The sequence below is a fragment of the Lathamus discolor genome, chromosome 10, assembly GCF_037157495.1.
Source record: "Lathamus discolor isolate bLatDis1 chromosome 10, bLatDis1.hap1, whole genome shotgun sequence".
In the NCBI taxonomy this organism is placed as follows: Eukaryota; Metazoa; Chordata; class Aves; order Psittaciformes; family Psittacidae; genus Lathamus; species Lathamus discolor.
In genome coordinates, this window is record NC_088893.1 from 6,536,669 (window position 1) to 6,556,337 (window position 19,669).

At 54.6% G+C, this 19,669-nt stretch overlaps 1 protein-coding gene across 2 annotated transcripts in view; it reads right to left on the reverse strand.

Annotated features, from left to right (window-relative positions):
- Positions 1-1,650: 1,650 nt before the first annotated feature.
- The window catches only part of PCDH1 (protocadherin 1), a 54,508-nt gene continuing 36,489 nt past the window's right edge, over positions 1,651-19,669 (reverse strand). Inside the window, exons 5-6 of one of the 2 annotated variants that reach the window (XM_065690422.1) lie at positions 6,704-6,746; positions 4,431-4,515 (exon numbers count right to left, since the gene is read on the reverse strand). In XM_065690422.1, coding sequence (XP_065546494.1) covers positions 6,721-6,746 — 26 coding nt within the window. In that variant the 3' untranslated portion in view covers positions 4,431-4,515; positions 6,704-6,720. Of the gene's footprint in view, positions 4,516-6,703; positions 6,747-19,669 lie in introns of both variants that reach the window. The other variant, XM_065690421.1, reaches the window with a different exon arrangement.

Consider the following 19,669-nt stretch of genomic DNA (forward strand, 5'->3'; position numbering starts at 1 on the left):
AAGGCAAGCAGGAAAACACAACAGCCAGGGCTGAGCAAGCTCCCTGCAGCTGCAGTAGGAAGCAGCCACAACCATGCCCTGGTTTGAAGCGGCCCAGCTGTTTCTAAAGGGTCTGAACTACCTTAAAAACATCACCCAGGCTTGGGGAAGGAGATGGTGAAATGGTGGGGAATGGCCCCAGATCTCCAAGGAGCAGTGATGGAGGCGGGACTGTGGAGCTGGTTGGTGGGACTTGCCCTGGTTCCCCACCTGAGCTGGTGACAGGGACAAGCGTAGGAAGCCTTGTTTCATGTTTTCCCTGAAACCTTTTGGGTTTAAAGAAAGGAGACTGGTCTGTGGCAAACTGCTCTGTGGGGTTGTCCTGCTCATACCTGGACAGAAACATCCTTAATCCAGAGAACAGGAGCAAGGAGAAAAGAGCAGCCACACCAGGGCTCCTTGTACCTGAAAGAGGGCAGCAAGAGCAGGTATCTCCCCACAGCCACCTCCGCTCACTGCCTCCATGGGCTTTCTTCCCTGAGTACGCCCCAAGCCGCCTCGAAGGATGTGACACGTGGTAAGAATCCATCAGGCACAAGCAGCCGGGTTTTCAACACTTTTATTGTAAAGCTTTAGGAAGGGCTAATTACAATGGAGTTGGTCATCTGACAGCTCAGCAAACAAACAGAACAGGAGAGAACGGAAAGGGGATCACGACGGTGTCATGCTCACTGCTCTGAACAGAAAGAATTACAAGGGAATCAATTGTGCTCACAGCGCCCGGGGAAAACCAAGCCCAAGGCCCAAAGCCTTCCCCGCACAGGGAAATGCATCACACATTGAGAGCAATACAACCTTAGCAAGAGGCATTGCCTTAGACATAGGTCACCATCTGAAAAATAGTTGGGTACTTTACTCTGCCATAGGATTTCTCCTTTAGAAAAGCTACACCTGCATGTACATAAAACTGTACAAAAAACAAGGCATCACAAGCAAGGAAATGAAATCTCGTATAAATAGAACCAACACTGAAGAGCTACAAAGGGGTCGCTTAGATCCTTCCCACGCAGCCCGCCTGCTCCCTGGCTCCCACCTTTGGTTTTACCCCTGGCTTGTCCTAGTGCAGTGTGAGATGCAGTGAACCCCCCTGCAGAGGCGTCAACCCCCTTCCTCTTCCCTGTGCTTGTCTAGACTGGAGCCCGTGGGGAGCGTCACCCCCCCACGTGCACAGAGGCTTTATCCTTCTGGCTTATAATTGTGCAAATGAGCTTCTTTCCCACAGCACCTCTTCCGTGCCCTCCCCCAGTGACACTGACGACTTCACCCCGGGACAAACCCCTAACACCCCTCTCCCAGCACCTCCATCATCCCAGGGACCCACCCCTGCTGCACCCCACAGAGCCTCCCAACCCCGTGGCACCCCAATGAGGACCCATTCCCTGTGCCCCCTGTTTCTCCCCACCCTCACCCCCTCCATGCTCCCCATAGACACCCATCCCCTCTCCACCCCTCAGATACCCACTACCCCACCGATACCCATGCCCTTTCCTCACCGTGCTCCCCTCCAAAGACCCAAACCCACCATCCCACTGTGCATCCCCCCTTCCCACACTCCCCATGGCACAGACCCCCAGCACCCACCCCTCCTGCTCCTCGGGGACCCCCCTCTGCACTCACCCCCCCTTGCACTGAGAACATTGCCAGGCGCTCCAGGAGACAAGACAGCAACTCCAGCCACGGTGATTTCAGCTTCAGAGTCCCTCTGTGACCCCGAGCAGAAGGCAGGGAGCCCCCCCGCAGGCGAGGGGCTGGGGTAAAAGCTGGTCTTGCTCTCTCACAGGGTCCCCAAGAGGGGCACTGGACACTGCTGCTGCCTGAGCCGAGGGGAGGCGTGAGCAGTCGAGTTGGCAGTGGAGTCAAAGATCCTGGCCAGCGCGGCCAAATTGCACATTCTGCCCAGTTTGGCCCTGAAACTACAGAGCTACAATAAAAACAAGTTCAGGAGCGTGACCTGCTCAGGCAGCCAGACCAGGGGCACATGGACCCTGCCGGCCGGCCACCATGGGCAAGGGCAGGGCAGGGATGCCCGGCTGGACATCACCGGAGCATCGCGCCCGCCTCGAGGGAGCAGCAGCAGGAGGCTGGGAGGAGGGTCCTGCCCCCTCCGGTGACACCCCGAGGTGCCAGGGCTGCGGGCGATGCGGTGCTGCCCGGGGATGGCAAGGAGCAGGGTTGGGGCTCGGGGTGCGGGTGTGAGCAGGCGCCTTCTGCCGCCCTTCTCTTGTCACCCGCTGCATCCCCTCAGGCCAACCGGAGCCACACTGGGGAGCTGCCCCCATCTTGCCACCGCTGCCCAAGCAGAGGGAGAGGAACTGCTCAGAGACAGGGATGCTGGAGGGGAGGAGGCTGGGAAGAGGGGGCCCCTGGTGCGCTGCACCCCAACAGGCACTACAGCTATGGCAGGGCAGTCTCTGACCCGCGGCAGCCGGGTGCCAGCTCCCTGCAGTGTCCCCGTGCCAGCTGAGCCCAGCAGAGCCCCATGGTGCTGGACTGCATGAACCGGAGATGAGCCACGGGGGCAACCGTCCTGCAGTTACCGCTGGCCTCGCTCCCTAAGGAAGATGCCAGAGATGAAGACGATCAATGTGAATACGGGAAGAACAACGGTGCAGCACAGCCCCTCCCCGCATCCTGGCAGGGGAGGACTGGGAAGGGCTACCCAGGAATGAGGTGTGAGGCCCCTGGACCCCTCCTGCCCATGGAGCCCCCCAAAACAGGAAGCCCTGGCTCCCGAGGGAGCAGAGATGCTCGGAAAAGCGCCCAGGCATCCCCCTCTGGAGAGTCCCTTGAGGGGCAAGGGGATCCTCTCCATTGCCCCGGTTGGGTGCCCTGCGAGGGAGCAGAGGATGCCAGGGACCTGCCGGGGACACCGGTGGACCTTTGACAATGGAAGAGAAAGCTGGACCCCGTGAGAGTGGCCCTGTGGCCTAAGGGCAGCAGGAGTCCAGCGGGCAGGGGCTCGGCGGCCCCCGGAGTGACCCTGAGACAAAGCTCCTCCTCACAAAGGCAATGGTGGCTTACAGGCGGATGGGATGGAGGTCGAAGACATGGCACAGCCAGCCCCACGGGCATCCCCTGCCCCGGAGGAGGCGCAAGGCGATGGGCTGAGACGCCACAGCCGATGCCGACCTCCCTGCCAGCAGAGCGGGACTGAGGGCTTCTCCGGACCCAGCCGGTCCCTTCACTGGGGGCTCCCCATCCCTCCTCCACCCGCTGGGCGCAGGGCCACCACCAGGGACCCCCCCCAAAGCAGACCCCACCTATGGCACCGGGCAGTCCCTAGGGACCCTGCAGCTTGTGGGCACAGTGACAACGTTCAGGAAGAGGTCCAGGCTGAGAAACAGCAAAGTCCCTGCAGTCCGGCTAGGACGCTGCCCCTCTCCTCCAACTCCCCAGCTGCTGTCTCAGGGACTGGTCACATCTCTATTTACAATATAGAACATGAGTGTGGGCCGGACGCTGCGCTCCCGCGGGCTTTTCCACACAGCAAACCATTCAAAGCTGGAACTTGCTCCCTGTTTGTTTCTGGTTTCTTTTTCTTTCTTTTTTTTTTCTTTTTTTTTTTTTTCCCTTTTTTCTGTATTTTTTTGTTTTTGTTTAAATGTCTTTTGTTTCGAGGACAATAAAAAGTTTCGATCAGGCAGGACTTGAATGTCATTCCTAAGCTTCGTATTTACAGGAGTCTACAGCAAAGAGACAGGCAGCTCGCTCCCCGTGCGTGGGGACACCCCTCATCCTACGCCCCAGGAACTCACCAGCTCTGCATGGACCTTTGGTACGTAAGCCCTTCTCCCCAGCCATGCCCTCTGCACCAGGAGCCTGCCCAGCCCTCCCCGGCGACGCAGCAGTTCGGAGACATGCACCCACAAGTGCTCGGAAATGGGCTTTCGGACGCTTCCATCCTTCCCACCCACCCCTGGCCCCAGGAAAGGACAGGTTAAAAAGGCGCTGCTCTCATCCCTCCTCGCCCTGCCCTGCTGTCCACAGAGCCCCCTGCCTGGAGAACCGGAGCGATAAAGCATTGAAGGTTAAAGTGTTCCTCGGGACACCGGCCTCAGAAGCGCGTGCTCCCTGCCCCTCACGCCCAGCCTCACAGGTAGATCTCCCTCTTGGTGGTCTGGGAAGAGGGGGTGGTGGCTGGCTGGAAGTCCGAGGTCTGGGTGAGAGGAATTTCCTCCATGGGAGAGTCCTTGCAGGGCTCATGGCTACTATTGGAGAAGGCACTGTACGTGGGGAGCAGGCGGAGGTTGGCCATTTTGGTGCTGCGCTCTTCTGAGAGTCTGGGGCTGCCATTCCCGACTTGCTCTTGACTCCCTCTGTCTTGGTAAGGCACAAAAGTGGAGAGTTTGAGGGCGTTCTTGGGCCTGCGGCTGGGGGAGGACTGGCCGGGCATCCAGCAGGTATCGGAGTGGCCGAACTCTGTGCACTCCCGGGTACAGGTCCCAGTCATGGCTACATCGGGCAGAGGCCGGAGATCTGCGGAGAAGCAAGTGAGAGCACTGTTACACGCACCTGGGTACCACCAGCTCGGGATGTGAGGATGCTGCTGAATGTGTTACTGCGAGAGGGATGTGGAGCTGCTTGAGTGAGTCCAGAGGAGGCCATGGGGATGCTGCGAGGGCTGGAGCAGCTCTGCTCTGGAGCCAGGCTGAGAGAGCTGGGCTGGGGCAGCCTGGAGAAGAGAAGGCTCCTGAAGGGGAGACCTGAGAGCAGCTCCAGGGCCTAAAGGGGCTGCAGGAAACCTGGAGAGGGGCTTGGGACAAGGGCCTGTAGGGACAGGCCAAGGGGAATGGCTTTAACCTGCCCGAGGGGAGACTGAGATGAGCTCTTAGGCAGAAGCTCTTCCCTGTGAGGGTGCTGAGGCACTGGCACAGGGTGCCCAGAGAAGCTGTGGCTGCCCCATCCCTGGCAGGGTTCAAGGCCAGGTTGGACACAGGGGCTTGGAGCAAGCTGCTCCAGTGGAAGGGGTCCCTGCCTGTGGCAGGGGGCTGGGACTGGATGAGGTTTAAGGTCTCTTCAACCCAAACCAGTCCGGGATTCTATGATGGAGCACAGGGATGAAAAGCAGAGCCCAGGAGGAACCCTATGGCTCCTGGCAACCGATGCCTCCAGTCCGAGCTCACAGTCACAGCTCCCTCTGGACAAGCACCCTCCCTGCAGCAGATGTGTGCAGAGAAATGGAGGCAGAGCACAGGGCAGAGCTCACCCCCTTTGCAGACGAGCATCGCACAGGAGGAGCTCCACAGCCTGGGCTTGCACAGCAGGAGACAGGCTGGCACCAGACTTGGCACCCCACAAGCTGTGGGCACCACCAGGCTCCAGGAACTCCTTTGGTCCAGCATCTTTGGGCACCACTGACCCAGAGACAGGGAACTGCCCCAAACACAGGCAGGCTCCCCACTGCCCTGAAGGGCATATTTCCTGAGCACCATCCTTGGCCAGCCCTGCCCTGCTCTCCATCAGGCTCTCCATCAGGCATGCCAGGCCACCTGCAAACATCCCAGGCACCCCTCAGCAGGAGCCCCAAGCCCAGCCAGAACTCCTCAGACATCGTCTGGTTTCCCACAGAGCCTGAAATCCCTGAGCACAGTGAAGCACACATGGGCAAACCCACATCTACCCCCAGAGAGGCTGCACACACCTGATACTCATGAGTCCTGGCCCAGGAGTGCCCAAGCACCAAGCACCTGCCTCTGAGAGAGCCAGGTATCTATCTGAGGGCATCAATAGCTCCCTGCTCCTGCCATAGCTGAGAAACTGACCACTGAGGTCTGGTGTCCTCACATACCAGCCACCCTCTGCCCCAGACACCGCAAGATCTTGAGCCTTGGCCATGCATCCTTTATACAGGGAGTACCTGTCACAAGTCTTCAGAGGCTGAAACTTGGTGTTCCCATGCAAAGGTGAGTGTCCCTTCAAGAGCCATTCCAGACGTAAGCCGTTCCTTGCCACCTACCCCAGCCTGAGACACAACACAGCTCCCTGCCACTGCCTGGGACACATCACTGCCCATAAGCACCTACTGGCAGATCAAGGCTGGTGCTGATGAAAGGGTGAGCTGCTCATGAGCCTGAGCCTGCTCTGACTTGCAGACATCTCTTCTGGTTCACAGAAGTCCTCTCCATCTCCACCCAGGGGCTCACTGCACTGTATTGCTGACAAACAGCCCCACTGGCACCTCTCACCCCTGGGAAGAAGCAAACAGGAGCCATCCACGGCATGCTGGGCGCTCTGCCCTCATCAGCGCATCCCTCCTGCACCAGTCTGGGGCTCATGGACACAGACATCCCCCAGTCACCCTGGCACAGCTTTCACACACAGGCAACCCTGGGGTGAGAGGAAGGTCTCTGAAGGAGAAGGCTCAACACAATGCCAGGAACAGTTGTCAAGGGTCGTAAGGGAGAACTAAAGAGCTGGGCATGGGAGAAGGGGCAACGTTAGCAACAAATCAGTGCATGAGCATATCTTGCCCTAATACAGCCTCCAGTGACTGTATCCCCTGGTCTCAGCTCCTTAAGGGGCTGAGGCACCCCAGTTTGTGCCCCTGGTTCCTGCGGAGGCTCTGGCACCCACAGTGCTCCCAATGCTGGGAGGCATCTCCTGTGTCCCGTCCCCGGGCACACACGTAAGCTGTGATATCCTGGCAGCAGCCATAAGGACATACCTCAGCGCAGACCCCCTTCACAGCCTGCTCCGCTCAGGGGACTCTAATGAGGAGCAGAAAAAGGACGAGAGGGTCACATCATTGCACAGCCCCAGCCTCCACACCCACCCTCAAGATCCTCCTGCACCCTTCAGCCTCTGCCAGCCCTCCCCGTAGCCCTGCACTGATCCCACAGCATCCCTCTGGTACCCACTGAATCCTTTGGCCCTGCTCCAGCATCCCTGAGCCTGCTTGGCCACCACTGCTGACCCTTCTTCTCCAGCCTTACACTATCCTCCCTGGAGCCCACGGGCCCTTGCAGGACTCACATGGGGACCTGAAGCAAAGCTTGAAGCCAGCCGGCTTTTGGCACTTTAAGCAGAGGGGCTGTGCATCAAACAGCAACGTGCACACACACACAGATACAGCCCAGCTGGTGCCACCAGCACGCTCATGCAACACAAATGGGCACACTCAGATGAGCACATGGGCAATGGACAGCAAAAGCAGCACAAGCATCACAGGGGACAAGATGCCCACGCAGGGCACTGTGAGAGCAGAGCTCATCAGTGCATACTTTGGGGTTATTCTCAGGGCTGGCCACAGACCAACTGTCCTATTTCCTATTAAAGTTGCCTCATTTCTTTCTCCTTGCTACAGATAGAAAGCAAGAGACAAACCCAGAGGTGAGACAGCTCAGTTTTCATCTCTGTGAATCAAAGCATAGACCAGAGCTCACATCCTAGATGATCCACCAGGTCTTCCTCTCAGAACACCAGGATGCCTTGGTGGCCACTGATGTGGTCAGTTTGAGGTCATGTTATGCTGTCTTTCACTTCTATTAAAGAGGCAATACTGTTGTCTCTGTCTCATCTGCTTTCCTACCAGACAAATGACACGGCTCATCATCATTTCCACTTCCAGACATGCCTCGGTGCTGCACACTCCAAGGGTGGGGAGCAGATGAGTGCTGTCACTTCTTGCTCTGACAGAAGGTGCTTTGCTGAGTCCATGGAGGGTAATTGCAGGATGAAAATAAAAGCTACCTCTCCAGGGAACAGAGCTATGGTGATTTCCTTGTGCCAACAGCAGCTTAGAAAGCACAGGATCAAGCAGGAGCGCTTGGTCTTTTATTCAAGCAGGGTCTTTTATTCTGGTTTTACCATTGTCAGTTTCTGGCACTAATATCCTTTTCCAGTGCAGTCCCTTCGCTTGCAGTGAGATGCTGGCATCAGAGCTCTGCTGCTAAAGGAACATATTATGTGCCATGAACACAACCAGCTCTGCTTCAAGAGCCCGGGAACAGGGCAGGGTGTCATTCCTGAATAGCTGTGATTTAGAGCAAGCAGCAAGCACGACCCTGCGGCCTAATTCTCAGCACACGCTGGTGGTGCTTCAGAGCCTTGCTGTGCCCCTGCAGGCAAGCAGAAATCCTTCTTTGGGGGTGGGAGTTTTGCCCATGAAGTGCTGATCCTGGGTGCCCTGCAGTGTGTGAGGAGGCAGACCCTAAACCTCCCTTGGGATCAAGGTGCCCACTTTACCTTACAAAGTGTACTTGGGATTCTGGATCCCTCCTCCACCCCAGGAATGCAGTTTTGTGACTCTGAACCCCAGGTGAAGAAGAGCATGGCCATGCCCTCTCCAGCATCCCATTCTTCCACAGCATCCTGGCCATGCAAAGTAAAAGCTCCATCTGTGTCCCCTCCTTCAGAGGGCTGGCCCATCCTCCTATTGCCGTTTCCATAGCAGAAGGCTCTACTTCACAGCCGGGAGGGTTGTGTAGTTGGGCATTCACAGTCTTCTAGCTCCCCACTTCCTACAGCTTTACATTCCTATGGCAGCCTCATTAGCCCCTTCCGGGCTGCTCTGCCTCAGCACATTGCATAGGAATGAATCTGGGGCAGTAAAAGCCACATCCTTTTGAGTTTTCCAGATGAAAGGGTGGCACAGTTTGGGGCTCACACCATGGGGCATTCAAAGATGCACCCTCTGCCCCCGTTCTGGCTGGAGGAGGGGAAGCTCTCTCAAGCCGTGGCTCTGTTCTGGATGCTGGTGTCTGTTCTCATCTCCAGACATCCAGGGCACCTCTGCAGTCTGTGCAGGAGACGGTGCCAGGCTGTCTCCTATGGGAAGAGGCACAAATTGGTGCCACTGCTAATTATTTCTCTCTACATCCCCACGCAGGGCAGGGACACATCCTGTTGCAGCCACTTTTAAGGGCTCCTCTAATCGTAGCAGCTCTTAGTGGGGGATTTCAACAGTGCACTGTCAGATAGGAGACAAAAGCAGGCAGCCTCATTCAGCAGGCACTTCCATCTCGTGCTGAGGATGTGCTGAGGTTCACTCACCCACTGCAAGCCAGGTAGCTTCAAACAGAGGCTGAGAGCCAACCTCAGCTACTTATTCTGCCACCATCTGCAGCATCTGCAGCCTGGTTTGGTCCTCCCTGTCTTCCCTCTATGTCAGACATCAGCACTGCATGTGTGGTGTGCAGGGATGATGCAGCACAGGAGGCCACATCTTGCAGGTGAGGGGATGTGGTGGAGCAGCTCTGGGAGGGAAGACAGTGGGACTGCAGGGATGTGACATGGCAGAGCACGGCAGAGGGTGCAGAAAGTCTGGAAGGGAGGAAGAGGGAAGCAGAGCATGCTAGGAGCAACCAGAGAGGTTCAGTGGTACAGAGAAATGGGAAATACGACAGTGTAGGAGGCTAAGCAGGGTGCTTTCCTGAAGCATTAGATCAGAGTCATCTTCCCTACCTGGTGGCACTGAGAACATTGGCCACTGATTCCAACCCTGTCCAGAGCCCAAAAGCAGTGTAGCCCTGGTTGGGGGTAAAGGGGTGGAGCAAGGCCCCGGCTGCAGACTGAGGGCTGGGGTGCAAGGTACTTCCTTCAACGTGGCTGTCTTTCAGCCAGGGAAGGATGCAATCTCCGGTACAGGCAGCTTTACCACCTCCGTTGCCCTGGTGTGGACACCTGGAAACACCCCTCACCCACATGGAGCCCTCAGGGCTCTGCAGACCACTCCTGGGATATCCCTTACACGGTGAACTCCCATGACATCCCATCCCAGCAGCACTGCCCTCCCTGCCTGCCCCTACTGCATCTATGCAACGGGAACAGCCTTTGAGATACTGCTCATTCCAATGGTTATTCCCACCACACAGCTCTTGAATGTAGGCACCATTCCCCTACTCCACCATCACTTACTGCTGCCATTCTCCTGCACCATCACTCCCTCCAGGTACCACTGCCTACAGCGCTGCTCCCCACAGGCACCATTCCCCTACCGCGGTACTGCTGACAGGTACCATTCTCCCATGCAACTGTTCTCTATAGGTACCAGTTCCCTACAGCGCGACTACCAACAGGTAGCTTTCCCCTGCAGCGCTGTTCCCTACACGCGCTGTCCCCCGTGGCGTGGTTACCGAAGGTGCCACTCTCCCATGGCGCTGCTCTCTACAGGTGCCATTCCCCGCAGCGCCATTCCCAGGAAGCACCATTCCCCCACAGCGCTGCTGCCTACAGGTACTGGTCCCCCACGGTGCCACGTCCTCCATGTGCCACGTTCTGTGCTGCTGCTCCCCCCAGGTATTGCCTCCTCCCCACTGCTGTCTTCCCTCCAGGCACTGCTGTTCTAATGGTGCCATTTCCTCCAGGTTCCATGTTTTACAGCGCTGTTCCCTCCAGATACCATCCTCCTGCGGTGCTGCTTCCTCCAGGCACCAGAGCTTTGTGGTCTGCTCCCTTTTCGCTACACCCCAACAGTACAGCAATGTGGATAGTGTGATCCAACATCCCGGTTTCTTATCCCAGCAGCCCCACTGCTATTCTATTCCATTCTATCCTATCCTAGTCCATTCTATTATAGCATATTCCACCCTATGCTTATTCTATTCTATTCTAGGTTATTTAATTCCATCCCACTCTACCCTATCATATTCTGTTTTATTCTATTCTGTTCTATTCTTCATGTCTTTGCTTCCCAGCACTGCCTTGCATGATCTCACCCCTTGACTTACTCCTCTCCATGTTCCTCCCTCCCAGCAGCAGCATGCCTGACCTAACAGCCTGGAGAAGTCCCCCAGTGTTGGCAGCAATAGATGCTCCACAGCCCATCCCCACCTGGCCAGCTCAGTGTGAGCTTTCCTTGGTGTACAGGAGCCTTAGTGTACAGAATGGTGGCCCCTTCGCAACACGGCTTCCCTTTCAAGGCCTTTTGGGAGAGGGAAGCTGTGCTGCAGGTAGCTGTGGAGCTGTGATCTCCTTTGAAAAGCCCAGACACAAGGTTTCCCCTTCAAAGCTCCCAGATGAGGTGGACAGGGCCAGTGTGTTATCCCCAGCAGGGAATGCCCACTCTCCAGACACAGGGGCCTGGAGCAGCAAGCTGTACTGCAGCTCCTCAGCCTGTCTGCTTTCTGGCCCCTGATTCCCACATCCCATGTGGACGTGACCAGAGCTCTCTACCTCCGGAGCAGCACAAGCACAACACCAATCGCACTTTCCAGGCCTTGGGGAAGGCTGCTGGACTGCTGCCTGTTTCCACAGCAGTGCTCCAGAGATCAATGAGTACAGCAATATCGGAAGCTGCAATCACAAGCAGAGCTCCCCGCAGTCCACGTCAGTCCCTATTTTTCCTCGACTGAGCTAACACCATCCCTACAACACCCAGGCAGACGGTTTGCAGGACCATTCCTAGCACTACAACACCCAGACAGACGGCTTTGGGGACCAATTCTAGCACTACAACACCCAGACAGATGGCTTTCCAAACTTAACACCATCCACTACAGCATGCAGACAGATGGCTTCTGGTATCTGAAACCGACCCGACACTGCCCATAGAGGTGGTTACTGCAGTTCAATGCCACACCTACAGCTCTAGGGGCAATAACAAGCAACACTGGCTCTTACAATAAATACTGAGAAAGATCCTCAGACTGATGCCGGCACACAGATGGGTTTCTCCTAGGCACCAAAGTCAAGAGATGTAGCATGCACAGCCATCTCCCTCAGACCCTACGGCACTGAGCATCTCTCCCCTCATGCTAAACAGTAGTATCCAAACACCAGTACCAACAGCTTGCTCCTAAGTTAATGGGCTGTCAGCCCCCAGATGCATACACAGATCAAACCATGGCCCCTGGAGTGTATTACAACAGCACACACTAACTGCAGCACCGGAGCAAATGACTTTCCAGATCCTGCCAAAGGGATCACAGCAGAACCAGCGTGTAATGCATGTGGACAGATCACCCACCAGCCTCAGCATCCCCAGCACAGGTAGCACTAAGCCACTGTCAGAGTGAAAGCCTGAGCCCTGGCTCCCAGAGGACATGTTCTTCCCTTGTCTGGCACAGCTGGAGCTGGAGGGGCCACCTATTGCTCCTGTTATCCCTGCAACCTGCAGGCAGCTAGTAGGATGGGTATCTCACAGCCACATTGCCCCAGCAATGGAAGGTGATCCTAGCACCCAAATGGACACTCACCATGTTCCTGCAGGGACCAGGCAGGGCTCACAAGGTCAAGTGGTAAACTACAGGAGCCATGGGACACCCAAAAGGCCCATCTGCCCCCGGCTTCTCTGCAGCCCATGTGATACCCAGTGAGACAAATTCAGTCCCCCTATAATAGACTTTGTGCTGTGTGGTGCCACTGACATGATCTCCTACCCTGGCACAGTGGGGCTGCAACCTTTGCTGGGCTATAAAAAGCAGAATTATTACATTAAATGGCTGAATAATTCTGTTCAGAACTACCTTAATAGGATTAGAGAGTTCAAAGGTTAGGAAATGCCAAAATTAGGATGGTCCATGCAGTCTTAATTCACTTCATGAAGGTCTGCTTCGTGTTGCAGAACTGAACTGTGCTCCCCAGGGTCCTTCTGTGCCTCTGAGGGACAGAACAGAACCACCTGGGAGATACCCCAGGGTTTGGGGGAAGAAAAGGCTTTGCTCTACCCCCCAGGCTGCAGGAATTGGGGAAGGTACAATAAAAGGGTCAAAAGGTCACAGAAAATTGCTTCTCTGAAGCACTGCGCTGGAGGATACGGGGGTTGCTTCACTCTCGAGGAAAACCACAACCATTTCCTTTCCTATCTCCTTTGGAAATGAAATCTCTGGGCAGATTTCACTGCCACGTTTCAAAATATCTGGTAAGTGGCACATGTCCATGGAGGAGCTGTGTCCTTGCAGTTCAGGTTTGCCAGAACTTCAAGCAACGGAGTCACTGGGCAATGAAACCTGCCAGAGGGGAGACTGAGATGAGCTCTTAGGCAGAAGCTCTTCCCTGTGAGGGTGCTGAGGCGCTGGCACAGGGTGCCCAGAGAAGCTGTGGCTGCCCCATCCCTGGCAGTGCTCAAGGCCAGGTTGGACACAGGGGCTTGGAGCAAGCTGCTCCAGTGGAAGGGGTCCCTGCCCATGGCAGGGGTTGGAGCTGGGTGAGCTTTAAGGTCTCTTCCAACCCAATCCAGGCTGGGATTCTGTGATTCTATGATCCTCTTCACCCACGTTGTATAAAACACAGTAACAAGCCTAGCTCCAAAATGAAATCATGGTTCCTATAATATCCAAACACTGTCCTCTGGCCAAGGAAGAACTTCTCAAGACACCAACAGACAACAGCGGTTCAACAAATAACCACCAGGCAGGTCAAGGAGTCAGGCAATAACCAAACTCTCTTCCCAGTCTCATTACCTGCTCCTGCAATATCCAGCCCAGGCGAGTAACAGCTCCTGTAGTAGCTTCAGGAGTGCACAAAGGTCTTGACAAGAAGCAGTGGGCAGCAGAGCATCCTCCCTTCTTCCCCCCCTGCCTAAAGAGGAGGGGCAGGGGAGCGCAGGGCTCCTCGGGCTTTCGAGTGCTCTCAGAAGGCTGATGATGGTTATGTAAATGGCAAGAGGAACACCAGCTGCCATCCCCTGGGGCTGTCAGCTCATGCATGCCTTGTATGCGCATTCCTGCTACCCAAATACCGACACAATTGCTCCTTCCACATTCTCACCTTGTCTCCTGCACACAGGAATGCTCCCAGACCCTCCCAGTGGGGGTCCCAGACTGGGTCTGTGGGGCTGACCCATCCCCTTGTCCAGCCAGGGGCTCCCTGAGGATACAGGGATGCATTACCCAGAGGCTCCTGGTACTGCTGGATGATGGGAGGGGGGAAACCACAGGGGCCAGGCACCCAGGGCCAGCAGCAGTGATCCCCATGCCAGTGAGAGCTCTGGCTACTCACTGACCCATAGCTGAGGTGCCCTTGCCCAGCCCTCTGATGCAAGGCACTCTCCAGCCAGGGTCTGCTGTGTCTGGGTGAACAGCAGCAACATGGCCCTTGTGGCACCAGGTCCTGGGGAGCTCCTTGTCCATATTATTATGGGTTGCTGAAATAGAGTGGTCCTCTTACCCTTCTTCCCCTCTCAGAGCATCACTGAGACATATAATGGCTCCTGGAGCGGACTGGAGACCTGTCCATGGCTCCTGCAGGATTGTGCCTTGTGCTCCTGCCGTGGTTCCAGAGGCTGGGGACACCCTCCAGACGTTGGGGACACTCTACCTGCTTGCACTGAAACCCTTGGGGCAGCAGCCCAACCACCCCAAGATATCAGGCATAGGACATATTACAGCAGCAAATGCTCTTACAGGAGGAACCAGTGCTAATCCTTGATCTCTACCTTGTGCCTGAGCCTGCGTAAGGCGGGGGTCCCATCCCCTCTGTCCCAGCCCCTCTATGAAGGCAAAGGGCTCTGGGGGAGCACATGAAGGGGTCCCCTCCAGCCCTCACCGCACAGTGTGAACCACAGCCCCCAGTGTGGGGCCGGGCTCAGCACCGTGGCTCTGCTGCAGCCCATGGCTCCCGCCAGCCTCGCTCCAAGGGTTAATCTTCCTCTCCCGAGCTCCTCAGAGCTAATTAGAAAGAGCCTGGGTAAGTGTGGCAGCACACAGCCACCCTGCACTTATCTCCCCACTTCCGGGGCTCTGCCCTTATCATTTAATTAAAGCTGCAGCGCGCTTCCCTGCCTGGCAGCACCTCATCAGGGAGCTCACTGGAGCTTGAGGCGGTGCCTTTGCCAGTTTGCCACGGGAGAAGCAGGACAAAGGCAGGGAACATACCCCAGGAAAGACAATAAAAGGGAGAAGAAGGTAAAGAGAGTCCCTTTGTGCTGGCAGCCAGGTTGGACGGGGCTTGGAGCAAGCTGCTCTAGGGGAAGGTGTCCCTGCCTGTGGCAGCGGTTGGAACTGGATGAGCTTTAAGGTCCCTTTCAACACAAAACAGTCTGGGATTCTATGACAAGGTGGGCAGGGAGGGACCAAGCCCCATCCCCAGTGGCAGCCATGATGCTCTTAATGGGGACGCAGGGTTCTCTCGGCCCTACATGGACCTCTGGGATGTCAGCCTGGAGGTCTGACAGCAAGCTGCCTCCACCACAGGCAGGTTGGGGGACCCTACAGCCCAGCTCCGTCACCCAGCAGCAGCAGGTCCCTGGATCCCCTACCCCACCCCAAAGCAGCTCTCCCAGCACAGCACGCTTGGATGTACCCTGACACCAGAGCCCATGCATGCTGCATGCCCCTGCAGCACTGCAAGCCACACTCAGCCCTCCCATTGGCAAGGAACAACCATGCAGCACCCAGCACCCCAAAGAGAACTGGGGACCTCCAGTGTACTGGGCAAAGAGAGATGCCATCAAACAGCAGCAGCTGCAGCACCAGGTCTGTGAGGGAGGGCTGGGATGCGTAGACCCTGAGAGCTGCTGCTGTTTGAAGGCCGCACAGCAGTGTGTGGGAGCAGGTACCAGGGCTGTGTGCTGGGACTCAGGCATTTTGGGGCATGCAACCCCCAACTGATGCTGACAGCTTCCGTGCCAAATTCCACACCTCTCTTCCAAAGCATGGTTAAGCTAATGGGTCTTGAAAAGAACTTCTTATAATCAGTTTGTTAGCAGGGCTGAGCCAGCACATCTTGTTCTCAAGAAACAGCTGGAACACCTCTGCTAAACCTCCAGAAAAGAAGAAAAAGGCATTGACCCGAGGGAAACCCAGCATGGAAAATTCAAGCCTTAGTGCTGGAAATCTGCTGAAGTGATAAGCAATCAAAACCAAGGCTGTATAACACAAAATGCCAAGCAGCCCGAGGCTGTACAGTCTATATAATGATCTTCATTGCAGATTCCTAAAGCTGCTGGGAAGCTGCAGCCTGGTTGGGAGATGCACGCGTGTGCTTGGCGTGTTCCAAGCAGGAGGAATGGAGCGATTCAGCCTTATACCAACACTGTGCCATCCTTCCACTGCTCCTGCAAGGGGTGGTCCTCTCCCACCACCATTAGTTCCTCAATCCTAATCAGGAGCAAGAATTAATGCATGATATTTTAATTTATTCTCTAAACTCATTTCCATCAAGCCCAGTTTTGTCACCTCCGGGCTTGTAGCCACATGTTCAACCTTGGAGCACATTGCAAGGTGCCCCAGTTCATGTGCAAGGGGGACTTAGGAGCACTGCTCTGGTTTTATGAGCACTCTGTGTTTGCTCCTTGGTGGCTGCCTCTCATTGTAAGCTTGTATTAAAGCTCTTGTGTCAGGGAGTACGCATGTCTGCCTTTGAACAAAACCATTGTTAACTCTCCATCAACAATTTAATAATCTTTCTCCAGCAGGACAATGAAGCAGGGGAAATTATTCTTGCAGGGGAGCCGGTAGCCACACAGCAAAGTGCTGCTCGAGGCCTTTGAAGTCACATAGGTGTTTAACTGACAAAAGAAATCACAACTTTATGAAAAGGGCTTGCCTCCAACAAGGAGAGCTGGAAACAAAGGAAACCAAGACCACTCGGAGGGAAGCGGAGCAGGGGAGAAGGAAGAGCCTTTGTAAAAGAGTCAAGCCAAACCCCAAGGAGAGAGGAAATGACAGTATGGATTTGCATGCACACGCTTTGTTTTCTTTCCACAGATCTTTCCTGGGCTGCTTAAGAGTAGAGTGAGCGCATTCACTTGTCGCTTCAGCTTTCTTGCGTCTGCTCTGACTCTGGAAACACGCTGGCTGGCTCAGCCATGATGGAGAGGAGGAAGAGGCTAGATCCTTGCCAGAATCTGTGGTGGATATTTGAGGGAACAGGGAATGGGCATTAAACCCAGACCTGATGCTCTTGGGCTTGAGGAGGAAATGTCTGTGTTGATGGAGGGTGCACGCATAGACCTGGATACCACACCCAGCCAGAGAACCAAACGCAGGTGAAATCCAACATAGAACATCTTTGCGAGCATCAGACCAGGGGTATGGTCATCAAAATGACCCAACAGCAAATGAGGGTGTCTGACTGCTCAAAGAGCCCACACAGAAGAGCCTGAACCTCTGAACTACCCAGCCCCTTTCTCTGCAGTGAGGAGACGTGCCATAAACCCAGCTGAACACGCACATTATTGATGCCTCCACCACCCACAGCCTCAGAGGTTGAAAATCTGCAGTGGAAACTAAATGGGGAGGGATTTGTGGCTGTGATGTGGCGGGAGCAGCCTATGCACTGGTCACATCCTCCTGTGGTGCAGCCACAACGTGTGCCAAGGATCAGCCCAGGTAGTCAAAGATTCTGAATTGAAGCACTTGCCATAATCCCTCATGGGGGCATTGACAGGATCTGCAGTGGCAATGGCCACAGCAGGGCAGAAGTCACCTCCTCATGTGAAAATAGGATGTATCAACGCCAATGCAGCTCGCTAAAGGCGCAGCTCTGAGCAGGCGGGAGGATATCAGTGGTCTGATGCAAATGGGGAGGTTTAGGAATGAGGCAGACTGGTTATGGTTTGTTTGGGAAGATCCAGGGGAAAAGCCCAGCTTCTGATGAATACTGCTCTGCCCCATGTTTGTTATTAGGACGGCAGAAAGGCGCACTTGTGGGAGAGTGGGAAAAAGAAGGATAATCGCTTCCGATAGGGAATATCAACCTCCAGCTACTCCTGAGTGCTGCAGTTTACAGACTGCTAGAGGTGAGATGCAATAAAGTTTGCACCACTCGAGGGAGAGCTGCCAGAGGCAGTCCTAAAGGCGCAGGATGAATAAAACATGCTTTAAGGAATGAGAGAGGATCAAACCTGCTGCCTAGCACCCTGGCAGGACAAGGGGGATACATCATTGCCTTGTGTTGGCAAAGGGGATTTGCCAGCTCTGTCACCCCCAAAGCACAGCACAAAGGCACAGCAGGATGATCATGAGAAGGTTCTGATTTCACGGTCCAGCAGAGACGTCTGAAAACTTCCAGAATCAGTCCAAGGGCATAATTTTTACAGATTATTTGTCAAAAGGGAGAAGATGGTAATAGCAGGTTTGCTCCTTATGCACAGTCCATAGCAATAGATGTGTGCAGCACTGAGCAAAGCAGCGGTGTACCTGTTTGAAAAAGCAGCTCGGAACTGGACAGGTAGAGCACTCAAAAGGATCTGTGATTTGAGAGGTCTAGGATCAGCAATTGACCCTTTGAAGGAAGCCATTAATCATCATTAAGGAGGTTTATGTCCCGAGGGCCCAAAGGCAAAGCAACATGAGTCTTGTGTCTTCTGATGTGGGTTAGCAAAGAGAAAACAGGGCTTGGAGATGAAAAATAGAACATGTGTGGCCAACAGGGTTTACCTGCAGCACGGAACTGCCTGAGCACGGGAAGGGTTCAGGATGTAGCTGCTGATAGGGGGAACAATAGCATGAAAGCAGCACGGGTTTCAGGAAAGGCAAGATATTTGCCTTCTCTCCCTGATTCATCTGCATCCCAGTGGGTGCCCCTTCCTCTGTGGCTAATAAGCAGCAAGATGCTAGACACAGAATATACAATTCCTTTTGCTTTTATTCATTTTATTTCGAGATATAATAAGTCTTGCTTTTGTCAAGATCCCTGTTGTCTGGGTAATTTCATCTAGAGATCCTCAAGGAACAGAGATCTCCATATCACTCCAAGTTTAATATCTTGGTTTTAGCTGGCATATTCTCAAGCAATAACTTACACAGCCAAAGAAGAAGAAAAAAGATTACTTATGTCTAATTGGCATTATACTAATTAGCAGCAAAATACATCAGGCAAATAGCACATCTATTCGCTCCCTGTCATTTTGCATTCCCCACTCCATCTTCTCCTTCCTCTGCAGCTATAAACCAACACAGCATGCTGTTCTGACACATCCCTGAACAAAGATCATATCCTAACCCTTTCCTCCTTTCTCTTGCTGCCTCCTTGTTTTTTCCCTTCCAAGCAAGGTTGATTGAAAACAGACACAGACATACAATGGATTGAGAACTGTTGGGTTTATGAATTTGTGCCCATCCTGCTTTTCTCTGCCAGATCCCCTCCCCAGCCTCTCCCAGTGTTTCGCGTACAGATGGTTTATGGCCATCCATGTAAGAACATTTAACCTTTTATATCTGAATGAGTATATGAAAACAGATAGACTAAACGAGAGGTACACATCCTCTCACACATGGGCCACCACAGCTGATTTATTCCTGACTCACGGCATTTTTGGCAGTTCACCCTAAATGCTTTTAAAAGTGAAACAAGTTAAACTTGATAATGCCAGTCTTCTGCTGGAGCAAGGGTCCTGAGTGTAAATCTAAGCATCCCCAAGACTGAGCACTGTCCTCATCATTTTGAGTCAGAGCAGCTTTCTACCAGACAAGAGCCCTGGTGCAGTTTGGAGGTGAGCACTCTGTGTGGAGCAGCCCTTCCCAATGGACAGGATGGATGAAGCAACACTGACTGAAAGAGTTTAGCCAAGTAGGTATGAGATATGCTGGGGTGGCTGGCCTCAAAGCCCAGCAATAAGAACAACCTTGTTTTCAGTGACATGGCAGTGGAAGAAGCACCGATGTAGGACCTGGTATCCATCAGACCCTGGGCAGTCCTACTCTCCCATCAGGGAGGTGCAGCCCTCCTTTCCCATAAGGAGTGAGGCTGAAGCCCACTGCAGAGATTATCCAGGTCCAACCACAATGCCCAGGGAAGAAGGAGCTCA